General features: G+C 34.3%; 1 protein-coding gene and 1 pseudogene across 1 annotated transcript; both read left to right on the top strand.

Annotated features, from left to right (window-relative positions):
- Positions 1-369: 369 nt before the first annotated feature.
- Positions 370-1883, top strand: LOC141590874 (CEN-like protein 2). Its single transcript, XM_074411397.1, has 4 exons — positions 370-598; positions 1292-1353; positions 1509-1549; positions 1666-1883. The coding sequence occupies exons 1-4, from the start codon at positions 401-403 to the stop codon at positions 1881-1883; spliced, it is 519 nt and encodes a 172-aa protein (XP_074267498.1). The 5' UTR covers positions 370-400.
- A 3980-nt stretch (positions 1884-5863) lies between these two features.
- LOC141589694 (protein CENTRORADIALIS-like) lies at positions 5864-9978 on the top strand (annotated as a pseudogene).
- The last annotated feature ends 6597 nt before the right edge of the window (positions 9979-16575 follow it).

Below are 16575 nucleotides of genomic sequence, written 5' to 3' on the forward strand. Positions count from 1 at the left end.
TTGAATAATTAATCGTTATAAGGTTAACTAAATAACGAGCCACCTGATTCTATTCACGTCTCTAAAAATCACGAAACTCGACTGAATCAAAAGTATTAGCTAAATATCCTTAAAGAAAACTTAATAATTTAATAAAAATAATCTAAACTTAGCTTAAATGTATGGAGTAGGAACTTATTGAGCTCATTGCTTTTGATATGAAAATTATAGAATCTAATGTAGCTCATAAACTAAATTAACTACTCACTAGTCTAATTAATTACTTTGAAATTTCAACTTTATTTTCTACAAGTGTATATATAAGAGATGTCATCTTCCATCCAATGGCATCAAGGCAACTTCTTCTATAGTTTCTATTCTTGAAAATCCCCTTTAACTATAAACGTATATTTAGATATAGATGGCAAATAAGCCAAGTCCCCTCATAATAGCAAGAGTAGTAGGGGATGTCATAGATCCCTTTCATCCAACTGTAAGAATGTCTGTCACTTACAATGCCAAACAAGTTCTCAATGGCCGTGAATTCTTGCCTTCCTCTGTTACACTTAAGCCTAGGGTTCAAGTTCATGACGGCAACATGATTTCCTTCTTCACTTTGGTATCTTATCTATACACATATCATGTCGGCATTTCTTATTTATAAAGTCACACTCGATTGATACATTACAAAAAACACGCGTTTTTACGACTGCTTTTTTGGGATCACCTCCAAAAACGGTTGCAAAATAACATTTTCGACATATGTAGTATGTAGTTTTCACTATGAGTCATCTAAAACAGTGTATTTAACAGTTTAGGCCTTTAGGGCAAGGTTTCAACTTGAAATTTCTAACCTATACACTATAACTTTACACAAATTTTGTGTAATTCGGTTTTACAATAAATTAGTGTAAAATCACCTTACATTTTACCTAAACACCTTCACACTTCTTTTTAACAACTATCTATGTTTTAGTAAAAAGTCTTTACGGGATGATTTTACACTAATTTATGTAAAACCATTTTACAATTACTCGTATATAATGCTAACCTTATGCTAACATAAAACTCTCTTTTTATATTTATCGTTAATGATAAATACAGCCCTTATTAAGAACTAAATTACTTCCCAAAATGGAATTAAATTAGGAATTTAAGACACAATTACGCGTAAATTGATGTCATTAATGCTTGATTTAAGGTTTTCATTCCTTTTTTGGCACCTTAAATACAACCCTCATCATTTCCCTATATTTATTATGCATTTACATATATCATTGAAAGCCCTAATTTTTTATTTTAATTTTTGTAGATAATGACTGATCCAGATGTTCCTGGACCATGTGATCCATATCTAAGAGAGCACCTACACTGGTAATATATACATGCTCCTGACTAGAACTTTATATAAGAAAATTCCTGCTACTTGTATAACTATAAAATGTATAGAAGGAAACATAAATATAAATATTCTATGTATTTCTTTACATTTGGGGATGTTTTTACTGATTAATTAGATTATCTTACAGGATTGTAACAGATATTCCAGGCACAACAGATGCTACTTTTGGTAAGACAATCAACATATGTTATTATCTTGATTTTATGAACTCGACTTAATTTTATCGATTTAAAAAATATATATAAAGATTTAAAAAATTTGTTATAATTTGAATGGTTTTATAGGAAATGAGTTGGTGGCCTATGAAATGCCAAGGCCAAACATAGGCATCCACAGGTTTGTGTTTCTCCTATACAAGCAGAACCGTAGAGCGAGTGTCACGGTCCCAAGCTCTCGAGACAGGTTTTGTGCCCGCCAGTTTGCTGAACTGAACAACCTGGGGCTTCCCGTGGCCGCTGTCTACTTCAATTGCCAAAGGGAAACTGCTGCACGAAGGCGCTAATTAACTAATCATTATCTTTTTAGTTAATAATGGCACTTATGTTCAAGAGTACATAAGTGCCATTCTTGTACTCTTAAACTCTTGCTTTAATTTATGCACGTCTTTCTTCCAAAAAAAAAATGGCACTTATGTATTTCACATTAATTATATATATGTTAATCAGTATTTGGTGTCTTGCTTGGCCAAATACAAAGTACATATCATCTTATCGTTGATATGTATGCATGGAAATTCAAGTATAAAACGGTCTCTGATCATCATATTTAAAATAAGACAGTCAATTTCAAAAGAGAATTTACTACTTTAACTTAAAAATAAAAATAAAAATAAAAAATTAACAAAAAGTTGTGGTTTTATGCAATAAAGTGTGATGTTATCTTTAGTAAAATCTAAAACGGTATGTTATGAAAATAAATTTGAGTTAAAAGTTGATAGGTTTCACTATAACTTTATAGTTAGTTCTGTGAGAGATTTTGTTGTATAACACTATAACAATTAGCTACAGATAAGACTTTGCAAGGAATTGCAACTGGGTTTAGTCTCTCACTCTCTCGGCCGGGAAAAAAGGATTATACCATCGGTTGTATAGGAGCATTATACAACAGTATCCAAATCTAATCGAACTTATGTATGTATTTTTTTTATTAGCTTTTAAATTATATTTCAATTTTTTGACATCAAAACTAAAATCTAAAATCTAATTGAGCTTATATGTTTATTAAATTGTTTGTGAGTTTCATTATAATTTTTGAGCTCAATATTTGTGTAAAGGAGCTCATAAATTATACAGTAAGGTTTGTAGACTTTACGCTTAAATTCAAATACTTTAATATAAAGTTCAAAAACTATACCACCCGTTATAATTCGGTGATATAGTCTACCTACTGCTCTTGGCCTTATTGCGTGCATCTATGTATTAGGGTTTCTATAGTTTCATGCATCCCAGCTTGTGATTCGTAAATGAGTATAATTAGAGTTCCCTTAAACAAATTAAAATTAAAATGCTACAATACAAAAAAAAAAAAAATGCTACTAGAGCTGCCGAGCATGACATGCTAATTAGGGAATTCTTCCTTAACTTGTATTGTGCTCTTCAAGAGCACAATACAAATTACATAAGCAATCATTTGATTCCTGTTTCTTCTTAAAATATTGTTTCTTTGCAAAAATATGAGGATCCATCCTCCATATAGTTTTAATAATTATAATTACTTAAATTTAACATAGCTATACCGTATGGATGACGGACCTTTAATGGTGAGTGGGGAGTATCTTGACATGGATTAATAATTTTTTTAGGAAAGACATAGGATAATATTTAATACGGAAATAATTTGGGAAGAATCTCATTTTTGGTAGTACAAGGAACCTTTCTCCTATGCCCTTCCATCCATGTATAGAATTGAGCATTGAGCATTAAACTTTAATTTATCTTGTATGGAATACGGAGTATTGTTTAAGAAAATATTGCGAGTTCAAATGTTACAATATCAAACTTTAACCAAACATTGTTACCTTCTTCGAGGGAATTTTGAATTACACTCCTATAATATACTCCCTCCAAGTTTTATCAATCTTCTCTTTTTAATAAAATATTTTTCACATATATTAGAGAAATGGGAAGATACATATCACTTGAGGGAGTAACAATGAAGGTTAAGATCAATTATCTAATGGCAAATCTCACAAAAGCTATAGAGAAAGACAATGCCCTCATACAAAGGGAGATGATAGTGAAAATATAGTACGAGTTTAGGACATTGGGAAGAAGGTTGATTTTTTTTTGGTACTATGTTTAAGAAGAAGGTTGTTAGTTGTTACCAAATGTGGATGAAATTTACACCTAGAGAGTTACCATATTTTGGGACTACAATATTACATGATCTGCCAAAATAGTACGGAGTTCCGGGTACATCATTAATCACCAAGCTAGCTAGGGTCTCTATTGTCTCAGATTCTCTTTATTACATGTACCCAGAAAAAGCATATGTTCCCTAGAAAAAGAGCACACTTTACACACCAAAGAGTAAGCAACATGTGGCAGCCAAATAACCAATACAGTCCACTCATGTTCTTTGCCTACAAAGTACGGACTAATCCCGAGCCGATTCTCTCTGATTTTCGTGTCTCATCTTAATAGCAATTTTAGTTTCTGATGTATTATCCTCTTAATTAATCTCTTATGACCTATGATGCTCGGACTCTTACCCGTATCGAACAATAGACATTACCCGTATCGAACAATAGACACTGACGGTCGAACACTTCATTTAAACCAAAAACATGAAATTTTGTCATAAAATACAAAAGTCCGACACTTGGACACGTATCCCGGATACTTCTAACCGATCGGCCCGTGGATGTACCAAATTTTTTTTGCTTTCTGGTGGTTGGGGCGAGTTAGGCTATGAGTCTTTGACCTAGAACCGACCTGGTGGAGGAAGCTGGTCAGGCCAAGCTTATGTGCAGCCTCGTGAGCTAGCAAAATCATGACACATGAGCAAAGTCGCCTCAACCCGCCCAAATGCCCACCTCTACCTACAACCTATACCAATTGAATTAGACTCTTATCTTTATTTTTCATTTTGGCTGCACGATTGGCGCTACAAGAAATGCACGATCTAGCACCGTGCAAAGTGTTGGTCGCATATCAAGGAAGTGGCATCCCAAAACCATATTTACGTGTATTTTTTTTTTTCAGTTTTTGCGATTGTTTTTTCTCAATCCTACAATTTGGTAACAAATAAAAAAATTTAGTCTAGCAATTGGCAGTTTCAAACTTGAGACCGCTATTAATGTTGTGGTCGTAAAAGATTAAGACAACCCCAAATTTTGCAAACCTTACTTTTGCTAGACGGAGAAAAGTAGACTAATTTTCTAATGTAGACATAAACTTATGAACAGCCAAAAAACAAAGATTAGACATTAGTTCAGTAAATTTAAAAGTTATTCATCGTATTTAATTACATTTGAAATCTTTAGCAGTTTTCCCAGAAGTGTCAATCGTTACAAATTACATTTATAATATATATAATGGTTTTTTTGTTCAGAAACTACCTTTTATTTAGGGTCCTCTTAGAACAACTAACTTTCATTTTATTTTTTTGCTTTCAACTACCTTTCATTTCTTCATTTTGCGAAAGACTACTAAAAATCCACTTCCGGCGAAAAAAAGTCAACTTTATGACGTTGACTCGCTCTTTTCTCGGCATCTCTAGTCAAAAATAATATTTTCAGAGGCTTCCACACCCTGATATCATATAGCTTGACTAGATGGTGCGGGTGCATTGAAGGGAAAACAAATGGCACACACTATATAACTGGTATATCACTATATCATGGTTCAAGTCTTTCAAAGAATCTTGCTGGAGAACAATAGTAAGAGTTATATGAAGAAGACTGACTTGATAGAATGCTGATCTCGGGCAAGAAATGCTAGGAAGAACTCAAGGACAATAATCTCTGTACAAGAAATGCTGGTCCTGTTTCCTAAATGCGTTTTCTACATGATTTATTGGAAACAATATAAATCATAAAAATGAACACGCAAAAAAAAAAAAAAAAAAAAAAAAAAAAAAAAAACAAAAACTAGCTATACCAAACCATGAATAGAAAAACATACAAAAAGTTACCAAACAACCCTTGTAATCAAGAACTGGTAAAATAACTTGCATACTATTTCTTTAACTAGTCATTCACTAAGTTATTTCTTCCATGGTGTGTAGTAAACCGAAATAAAGGGTAAAGATTGTTGTGTGGAACATGGGTTAATTACAACAATGGCAAATGGATCGAACCAGAATCTGATGACAACAGTACCCCTAGATAATAATTGAAAGTCTTAAACAGAATTAGTGTTCGTATCAACTAGAGAGTAAGTTTCCATTTCCAATGACGTCAAAGACTTGTTACTTTTTGGTTTTGGATTATAATGAAATAAAGCAAAATTGCTCAATAAAGTGGATGTTCTTCTTTCTATCATGAAGGAGAAGTCCTTCGATGCAGATTTCGACATAATTTTCATCTTGGGTCATTCGGAAACAGTCTCAGTGCGTACATCAAACCGTACATTTGCTCAACCTTCTAAGGGAAACAGAGTAATCACAACACATACTAGAAAGGGCATGAAATTTGGAAAACATCATCAAGAATTGTCAATAGTACTTCCGTCAGGTTGCAAGTTGCAAGTTGCTAAGTTTTACTTTGCCCGACAATGCAAGAAAAATGAACGTACAAATAACATCATCCTTTTTTTGAACCAATGAAAAAATAACATTATTTTTTGTATAGTAAAACCACCTTAAATTTTACATAATTACCTATAGTTTAGTGAGAATAAATAGCTAGGGTTACTGTTGTCATCATATTCTGGTACTGTTGTCATCAGACTCTTTGGAAATATAAGGTGCCCTTGAAGTTTCGATTTTTGCCCGAAATACCCAATTTTTTGTTCCGGAAAACTTTAAGAGGCTATAAGTCGGGTCTACGAGTTCAGAAAGTGATAATTTTTTTTTTTCAAATCGATTATTTTTCCGAGAACTACGATTTGAAAAAAAATTATCGTATTTGGATCCCGTGGCTGGGAGTTTTTGTACGTCAAAGTTTTTTTTACCGAACAAACTTTGAGTAACCATATCTCTTGGTCACAAATTCCAAACTCGACAATTTTTTTAAGTCGCAGTTCTCGAAAAGATAATCAATTTGAAAAAAAAAAATCGCCACTTTCTGAGCTCGTAAACACGAGTTATAGCTTCTTAAAGTTTTCCGGATAAAAAAATTGGGTATTTCGGGCAAAACATCAAAGTTCAAGGGCACCGCGTGCATTTTCCGAAATGGATTTAAGCCCCGTTGTTTTGGACTTCTATTTGCTGAACTGAACTGAACTTATAGGAACTGAACTGAACTTATAGGAGCTGAACTGAACTGAACTGAACTTATAGGAACTGAACTGAACTTATAAGTGTTGAGTTAAACTTATATGAGCTAAACTTATAGAAGTCGAACTGAACTTATAAAAATTTTACACTTTATATATATTAATTTTTTTTTACAACTAATACAATACATTACAATAAAAAATAAATTATATATTACATTTTTTTTTCTAACCATTTATTTCCATATTATCATCATACTCGTCACTTTCATCTTCATCTTCATTTTCACTGACATCATCGCCTATTTTTTTTTCTAACCATCTATTTTTTTTAAGAATAATGTATATAGGATAATTTTAATATTGAATTTTTTTTTTTGCATTGATTTTAATGAAAAGGGTACTATTTTTTTTCAATTCGTCAATATTAAAAAAACATGTATGAATTTATAGTTAATATAAGTTGTATGAACTTGTCTAAACTGAACTTATAAGAGCTGAACTGAACTTATAGTAACTGAACTGAACTTGTAGGAACTGAACTGAACCTATAAGAGCCGAATCGAATCGAATCGAACTTATAGAAATCGAATCGAACTTATAGAGACCGAATCTTAAAAAGGCAAATAGAAGTCCAAAAGAACAGGGTCTTACATTAACCTAGTTTAAAATCATTATAAAGAAGACCTATTGGAGAAATATTACTCGGGAAAGAGGAGAGAGTACGGATTTAAATTTGGGTTATTTAACGTGAATACTCCGAACTATGGGTGATCTTCTCAAAATACTCCATATTTTACTTAATTTCAGAATAAACTCAACTATTAACACCTTTTCCCATACTATAATTAGGTGACCTACTACCTATTAATACGGTCATTTTAAAACACACTCATTAGTATCACCTTCCCCCAATTAACAACCATATATCATTATCATCTTCTATCATTATCATCTTCAAACTCCCTAACTTGCAGGCAACAATAATCAACAATGGCATAGATTGCACAATTATAGGAACCGTAAAGAATCCGTTAAGTCGATGTTACCTAAGTACTACGAAACTCAGAACCCTAACTCAAACTGTCCAGAAAACCAGGAACACTAGATACTCATACTCCATACTTAGATCCACACTCAAATACTTGTAATTTACAACACAAATACTAGTATTAAACTTCAGCTACCTCCTCAACTCCTTTTCATACCGAGTTAACTCACTCAATCGCCTCCGAAAATCAGCAATGGCGGAGCTTGACATGCAATCAACGGCGGAAGCCATATGAGTTATGAATATCAATACTAGCAAGTAATGTAAGAACTTCCAAAGAAAAGCAGACAAATCTAGTAGGGTGGTTGTCGTAGGATTGGTTCTGGTTGTTGAAATTGGGAAGTAGATGAGCCAAGGGAGGGCGGGTAGAGTCTAGAATCGACGGAAGGTGATCTGGTTGTGCAGGGCGGCAGGGTGGTTGGTCGGAGGTGTTGATGGGGTTCCTGGGTATTGGGTTTATTTTGGAGATAGGTTATTTGATTTCATTTTTTTTTTGAAGGGAATTAGATTTCATTATTGATTCATCTTCATTAATTAACGTATCTAATTGATGATGATTTACTCCTCCCTTTTATTTGAGATTATTAGTAGCTAATTAATGATTTAGGTGATTCTTTGTTGGAGTTAATTAATGAAGATGAAAATTGGGGAAAAGTTAAGGAGGAGGAAAGTTGCAGGTATGGATGATAAAGATGAATACAAATTTAGAAAGAAGTAAAAGTGGGACGGTAGATGGAATTACCTGCTACTTCAGGTAAAAGAAAATGCAATTCTATTGAAAGATAATGGGGGTAATAGTTGAGTATAATACCGGTTAAACTATACTTTGGAGTAATTTGAGAAGACCCGTAATAGTGTGGAGTATTTACATTAAATAACTCTTTAAATTTTAACTTACAATGTACGGTAGTTATATTATACGGAGTACTAACTGAACAACAATTTTTAAATCCTCCAAGAGGCTCATTTTTTTCCAAGTTTGGGGTATCTCCGCTGAATTAATCATCGAAGATCGCTTAAGGTCGCTGAACAAAACAACAATTTTGTGGTTAAGCTGTTAATCGGATGTAATTTAGCTTGAATATCATCTTTTTTAAAGTTTCACACAATTTGTTAACACAGACACTATCCGTCACAAGCTGAAGACGGATAGCGTCTCTCTCACAAAATGCAAATAGATAGTGCAAATGGGGGTGAAATGGATACCCCACTTGCCCTCCCATTTACATTTTGTAAGAGGGCCACTATCTGTCTTCAGCTTGTGACGGATATTGGCCTTCTTCAATGAGACAGACTGATTTGCTAATCCATCCATCTGTTTCGACACATAGGAACAAAAACTCAAATTATCCTGCTTTCCTCAGCCGAAGCATAAAACACATTGTAATATCACAATCAGCTACAAGTGTGGGAAGTTTAGAAAGCACAGTCTCCTTTAGTAAAAAGTCTTTACGGGATGATTTTACACTAATTTATGTAAAACCATTTTACAATTACTCGTATATATGCTAACCTTATGCTATCATAAAACTCTCTCTATATATTTATTATGCATTTACATATCTAATTGAAAGACCTAACTTTTTATTTTAATTTTTTGTAGATAATGACTGATCCAGATGCTCTTGGACCAAGTGATCCATATCTAAGAGAGCACCTACACTGGTAATATATAAGAAAACTTCTGCTACTTGTATAACTATAAAATGTATAGAAGGAAACATAAATATAAATATTGTATGTATTTCTTTACATTTGGGGATGTTTTTACTGATTAATTAGATTATCTTACAGGATTGTAACAGATATTCCAGGCACAACAGATGCTACTTTTGGTAAGACAATCAACATATGTTATTATCTTGATTTTATGAACTCGACTTAATTTTATTGATTAAAAAAATATATATAAAGATTTAAAAAATTTGTTATAATTTGAATGGTTTTATAGGAAATGAGTTGGTGGCCTATGAAATGCCAAGGCCAAACATAGGCATCCACAGGTTTGTGTTTCTCCTATATAAGCAGAACCGTAGGGCAAGTGTCAGGTCCCAAGCTCTCGTGAGAGGTTCTGTGCCCGCCAGTTTGCTGAACTGAACAACCTGGGGCTTCCCGTGGCCGCTGTCTACTTCAATTGCCAAAGGAAAACCGCTGCACGAAGGCGCTAATTAACTAATCATTATGTTTTATTGTTAATAATGGCACTTATGTATTCCACATTAATTATATATGTTAAAAACAATATTTGGTGTCTTGCTTGGCCAAAGACATAAATACAAAGTACATATCATCTTATAGTTGATGTGTACGCATGGAAATTCTCGTATAAAACGGTCTCTGATCATCATATTTAAAATAAGACAGCCAATTTCAAAAGAGAATTTATTGTTTTTAACTTAAAGATGAAAATAAAAAATTAACAAAAAGTTGTGGTTTTATGCAATAAAGTGTGATGTTATCTTTAGTAAATCTAAAACGTTATGTTATGAAAATAAATTTGAGTTAAAAGTTGATAGGTTTTTACTATAACTTTATAATTAGTTCTGTGAGAGATCTTGTTGTATAACACTATAGAACAACAATTATCTACAAATAAGACTTTGCAAGGAATTGCAACTGGGTGTTTAGTCTCTCACTCTCTCGGCCGGAAAAAAAAAAATTATACCACCGGTTGTATAGGAACATTATACAACCATATCAAAACTAATTGAATTTATGTGTATTTCTTTTTTTGAGCTTTATAAATTATATTTTAGTTCTTTGACATCAAAATTAAAATCTAATTGAGCCGTTATGTATTATTTGTGAGCTTCATTAAAAAATTTTGAGTTCAATATTTGTGTAAAGGAGCTCATAAACTTTACAATAAAGCTCATCAATTTTACACCGAAGTTTAAATATTTTATTATAAAGTTCAAAAACAATACCACCAATTATAATACCTAGTGCTCTCGGCCTTATGTGTGTATGTATGTGTATGGCTAGGTTATTGTTTGCATGTTAGGGTTTCTATAAGTTTCGTGCATCCCAGCTTATGATTCGTAAATGAGTATAATTCGAGTGCAAATTTTCATTTATGACGGTTTTTTTTTTCGTCATAAATTGTGACGGGCCCAAATATGACCGTTATTTGATAGGTAACATTTTAGAGTGGTTATATTGTATCTTAAAGTAGTCACATTTGTGACCGTCACAAGAGAGACCAACTGTAATTAGAGTTCCCTTGAACAAATTAAAATTAAAATGCTACTAGAGCTGCAGCCTTCAGAGCATGACATGCTAAGGGGATTGTTCCTTAATTTGTATTGTGCTCTTCATTAAAAGAGTACTCCGTATCATATAAGCAATCATTTGATTCCTGTTCCTTCTTAAATATTGTTTCTTTGCACAAATATGAGAAATTGAGGATCCATCCTCCATAATACATCCACCATACAGTTGTACTATAGTTATAATTAATTAAATTTAACATAGTTATGCTATACTTTTAATTAGGGGTGTTCAGAATAAACCGAACCGCAATAACCGAACCGCAAAACCGAAAAACCGTCCATTTTTAAGGTTCGATTAACCGAACCGTTTCGACAAAGCGGTTCGTTGTACCGAACCGTTAACTTTATCATGGAAAAGGTTCGATTAAGGTTCGCAATTTTAGATAACCGGATAACCGTGAACCGAACCGTTTCACAAAAAAGTAAGCAAAAAATTAAAATATTATATAAAAAACTGTTCTTTCGTTTAATTTTCTTAATGTATCCAAATTTAAAATTTCTTAAATTGATTAATGCTAAAGTTTAGCTTATTAACTTTATTGTTGGGCATAAAATATAATGAAAATTTAATTAAACTATTAGAAAAAATTAACGAAAACTGAAAAAAATAATAATAATATAGAACGATTATCAGTTAACCGGTAACCGAACCGCTAATAACCGTTTAAAGTGGTTAACCGAACCATTTCTAACGGTGCGGTTTAGGTTCGGAGTTTTGCCTAACCGAACTGTGTGCGAACCGAATTAAATTAGAGGTTCGGTGAACCGAACCACGAATGAACACCCCTACTTTTAATGGTGAATGGGGAGTATATATTTTGACAAGGATTAATAATTTTTTTAGGAAAGATATAGGATAATATTTAATACGGAAATAATTTGGGAAGAATCTCATTTTTGGTAGTACGAGGAACCTTTCTCCTTAAGATATGCCCTTCCATCCATGTAAAGAATTGAGCATTGAGCATCAAACTTTGATTTATCTAGTATGGAACACAGAGTATTGTTTAAGAAAACATTGCGAGTTCAAATGTTACAATATCAAACTTTAACCAAACATAGTTACCTTCTTCGAGGAAAATTTTGGAAATATGGGGAATTTAGATTCGACGGAAGTGAATAATACTCCTATAATATAACAATGAAGGTTAGGATCAATTAAGTAATGGCAAATCTCACAAAAGCTATAGAGAAGGACAACATAAAAGCCGTCATACAAAAGGGAGATGATAGTGAAAATATAGTACAGTACGAGTTTAGGACTTTAGGAAGAAGGTTGATTTTTTTTTTGGTACTATGGTAAGAAGGCTGTTTGTTGTTACCAAATATGGGTGAAATTTACAGCTGTTTGTTGTTACCAAATATGGGTGAAATTTACACCTAGAGAGTTACCATATTTTGGGCCTACAATATTACATGATTGCCAAATGCCAAAATAGTACGGAGTTCCGGGTACATTATTAATCACCAAGCTAGCTAGGGTCTCTATTGTCTCATATTCTCTTTATTACATGTATCCAGAAAAAGCTGATGTTCCCCTGGAAAAGAGCACACTTTACGCGCCAAAGAGTAAGCAACAAGTGGCATTGTGTCACGGTCCGGTACTTTACCGGATCGTGGCGCGCACCCTTGTCCGGCTCAAGGCAAGATGCAAGCGACAAGGATCTTCGTACTAGTGAAGGATCGCTCACTAGCACGATACTCGGGTCTCGGCAACACTCGACAGGATTGCACGAGAGCGTCAAGCACTAGTGTTTGTCAAGCACTAGTGTTTGTCAAGCACTAGGCATTCGTAATCGGTCTCGGGTGTGTGAGTCGGGATCCTAGTGTCGATCCCACAAACACGGCTTGTTAGAAAAGTGAAGGCAAATAGTCGTTCACAACAAAGCAACAACAAGCAACACGAAAGCACAAGGTAGGAAGCAGATTTTCATTCACTAGTACTTCCTAAAGAGGGAAATTTGATATTTACATCTGGTAGCAGGAAACATTGAAATTTCAAAACTTACCTATTTATGGAAATAAAAGTTATTCTAAAACTATGCTAGACTAAGAAAGTATTTACTACAAATGTATAAGATAAATGAAATTACATAAGCATAAATAAATCTAAGGGTTTGAAGTGTGCGGATTGTCACACATTGGCAGCCAAATAACCAATACAGTCCACTCATGTTCTATGCCTACAACGTACGGACTAATCTTATCCTCTTATGACCTATGTTGCTCGGACTTGTATAATGCGAATAATTTTAAAAAAATAATAATAAAATTACATAATTACGAGAAGGAATTACATTTAATTACGGGATTGAATTACATATAATGCGAATAAATTACATGCATAATTTTTAAAAACTAGATAGTACGATATATGTTAAAAAAAAAATATCCTTTGTTATTTCCTCTTAAACCATTGCATGTGAACACGTATTTGTAACAAGTTTAAACATTAATTATGTAGATCGCTAATTCAGACCAACTAGATAAGTACAATAAAAATGCAAAAAAAAAAAAAAAAAATACATCCAAAAACATTAATACCGGCCCAAATACAAACCCGTGCAATTTTGCACGGGTTTAAAACTAGTTACATTTATAATATATAATACAAATATTATCCTGAACGACTTTGAGTATCCCTATTCCCATAACCCAAGCCTTCCGCGGTAAGAAAAATCATATTTTCAGAGGCTTACGCACCCTGATATCCTATAGCTTGACTAGATGGAGCGGCCGTGCGAGTGCATTGAACGGAAAACAAATGGCACACACTATATAACTGGTATATCCCGGTTCAAAAAAATCTCGCTGGAAAACAATAGTAAGAGTTATGAAGAAGACTGACTTGATAGAATGCTGATCTCCGGCAAGAAATGCTAGGAAGAACTCAAGGACAATAATCTCTGTACAAGTTTTGATGGTCTTCTAGGCTTATGATATATGCTGGTCCTGAATGCGTTTCTACATGATTTATTGGAAATAATAGGAATATTTATAATAGTTGGGTCTCAATCATCACCTTAAGGTTATGGTTGAGGCCCAACTATTACAAATATTCCTATTACGCTCCCTCACTCAAATGCCCATTGGGCTTGAAGAGTGAGGGAGCGTAATAGAAATATTTATAATAGTTGGGCCTCAACCATCACCTTAAGGTTTTGGTTGAGATAGTTCATCTATCAGGAAACAATATAAATCATAAAAATGAACACGCACAAAAAAAAATAATAATATCAAACCATGAATAGAAAAACATACAAAAAGTTACCAAACAACCCTTGTAATCATCAAGAATTGGTAAAATAACTTGCATACTACGAAGTATTTCTTTAACTAGTCATTCACCAAATTATTTCTTCCATGGTGTGTAGTAAACCGAAACAAAGGGTAAAGAGTGTGATGTGGAACACGGGTTAATTACAACAATAGCAGATGGATTGAACCAGAATCTGTGTACCCTAGCTAATAACTCAAAGTCTTAAATAGAATTAGTGTTTGTATCAACTAGAGAGTAAGTTTCCATTTCAAATGACGTCAAAGACTTGTTACTTTTTTTGTTCTGGATAATGATGGAATAAAACAAAATTTTTTTATCAAACCCTAATTTTTTTTCATCTCTCAAAATCTCGACATGACTGATACCAGCGTCGGACAGAATGTCGAATTCAAAATCGACCCATTATCACCCTATTACCTTGGATCTCATGATATTCCTGGGATCAAAATTTCAAATATTTCTCTAACTAATTCAAATTATGAGGATTGGAGTAGGTCAATGCGTATGTCTCTTAAATCCCGTCGCAAATTTGGCTTTTGTGACGGGACCATCAAAAAACCAACAGAACCGAATTTACTAGCACAATGGGAGGTTGTGCAGTGCACTATTGTTCAATGGCTCCGTCACACGATCGACTCATCGGTTCTTATAGGCGTCCCGTTCGTAGAAGATGCTCGGACCCTATGGAAGGAATTGGAGGAAAGGTTTGATGTGGTTGATGGGACGACAGTGCACTCGCTCAAAACCGAACTCGGTAATTGCAAACAACTTAAAGGTATGTCCGTTACTGAGTATTACGGAAAATTAAAGTCTCTTTGGGATGCTCTTGCTGTGTATGAACCCCCATTTGCATGTGAGTGTGGTAATTGTACCTGTGGTATATCGGCTAAAGCAATTAAGCGTCTAGATAATGAGAGACTCCACCAATTTTTTATGGGTCTCGATTATAGTTTATATGGACCGCTTCGAAACCAACAATTCCAACTTGATCCGTTACCCACTCTCAATCGAGGGTATCATGCTGTATTACAAGCCGAGCGGCTGCTTGCTAGTGCTACGACTCCTGATGTTACAGATATTGTAGCATATGCGGTTCCCGGGGCATCTCGCACCCCCGTTGATTGGAAAGCGATACGCGAGAAAGAAAAAATGGAACGTCGTAAACTGGTATGCTCGCATTGTTCTCGTCCTGGGCAGCCTATTCATAGTCATGAGGTTAAAAATTGCTTTATTAAAATGAACAAGTTTCCGGATTGGTGGGGCAGTCGACCGCGTAGTCTCGCTGAACTTCATCATGGCAAAACGTCTACTGCTGGGTCACACGACAGTGCTCCTGTTCATGCTAATGCGGTTAACACGGCTCTTGATCTCTGCCTCCGATCGACTTTCTGGTACGTATACTTCTTGGATTGTCGATACGGGTGCTTCTAACCATGTCACAGATGATTTGTCTTTATTTACCGAGAGCATGGTTATTCCTCCGAGACCGGTTGGATTGCCAAATGGGAAAAGGATCATGGCCTCTAAAATGGGCACCGTGCATATTACTGATGCCATCACACTCCGACGGGTTTTATTTGTGCCTCACTTAACTTGTAACCTTATTTCGGTTTCCCAATTAACAGCTGATAATGATTTTATTCTCCAATTTACTAAAGATTGTTGCATGATACAGGACCGTTCCTCGAGGACGATGATTGGAGTTGGTGAGCTGCGGGATGGACTGTTCTTGCTTTCGTCGAAGAATCTGATCTCCTCGGTGCATTCGGTGGGCATGGCAGGCGGGTACAATTTGTGGCATCGTCGACTCGGTCATCCAGGGGACAATGTGGTTAAATTTATTCCTTTAGCTAAAGACATTTCCTTTAATAAAAGCATGGTTTGTGACGTGTGTCACCATGCTAAACAAACTCGTTCCATTTTTCATTCAAGTACCAACATTGCTTCTAAAATTTTTTCATTAATACATTGCGATCTTTGGGGACCGTATCGGACCTCTTCTACTTGTGGGGCTAAGTATTTCTTAACGATTGTTGATGACTGTTCTCGGTCTGTTTGGGTATATTTACTCCTTGCTAAAACAGAAGTTACGGGCATATTTTTACATTTCCTATCTATGGTCCGAACTTAGTTTTTTAAACAGGTAAAGACGGTGCGAAGTGATAATGGGACAGAGTTTAATTGTATGGCGGACTATTTTTTGGAGCATGGCA

This window comes from Silene latifolia, chromosome 7 (assembly GCF_048544455.1).
Source record: "Silene latifolia isolate original U9 population chromosome 7, ASM4854445v1, whole genome shotgun sequence".
Taxonomy (NCBI): Eukaryota; Viridiplantae; Streptophyta; class Magnoliopsida; order Caryophyllales; family Caryophyllaceae; genus Silene; species Silene latifolia.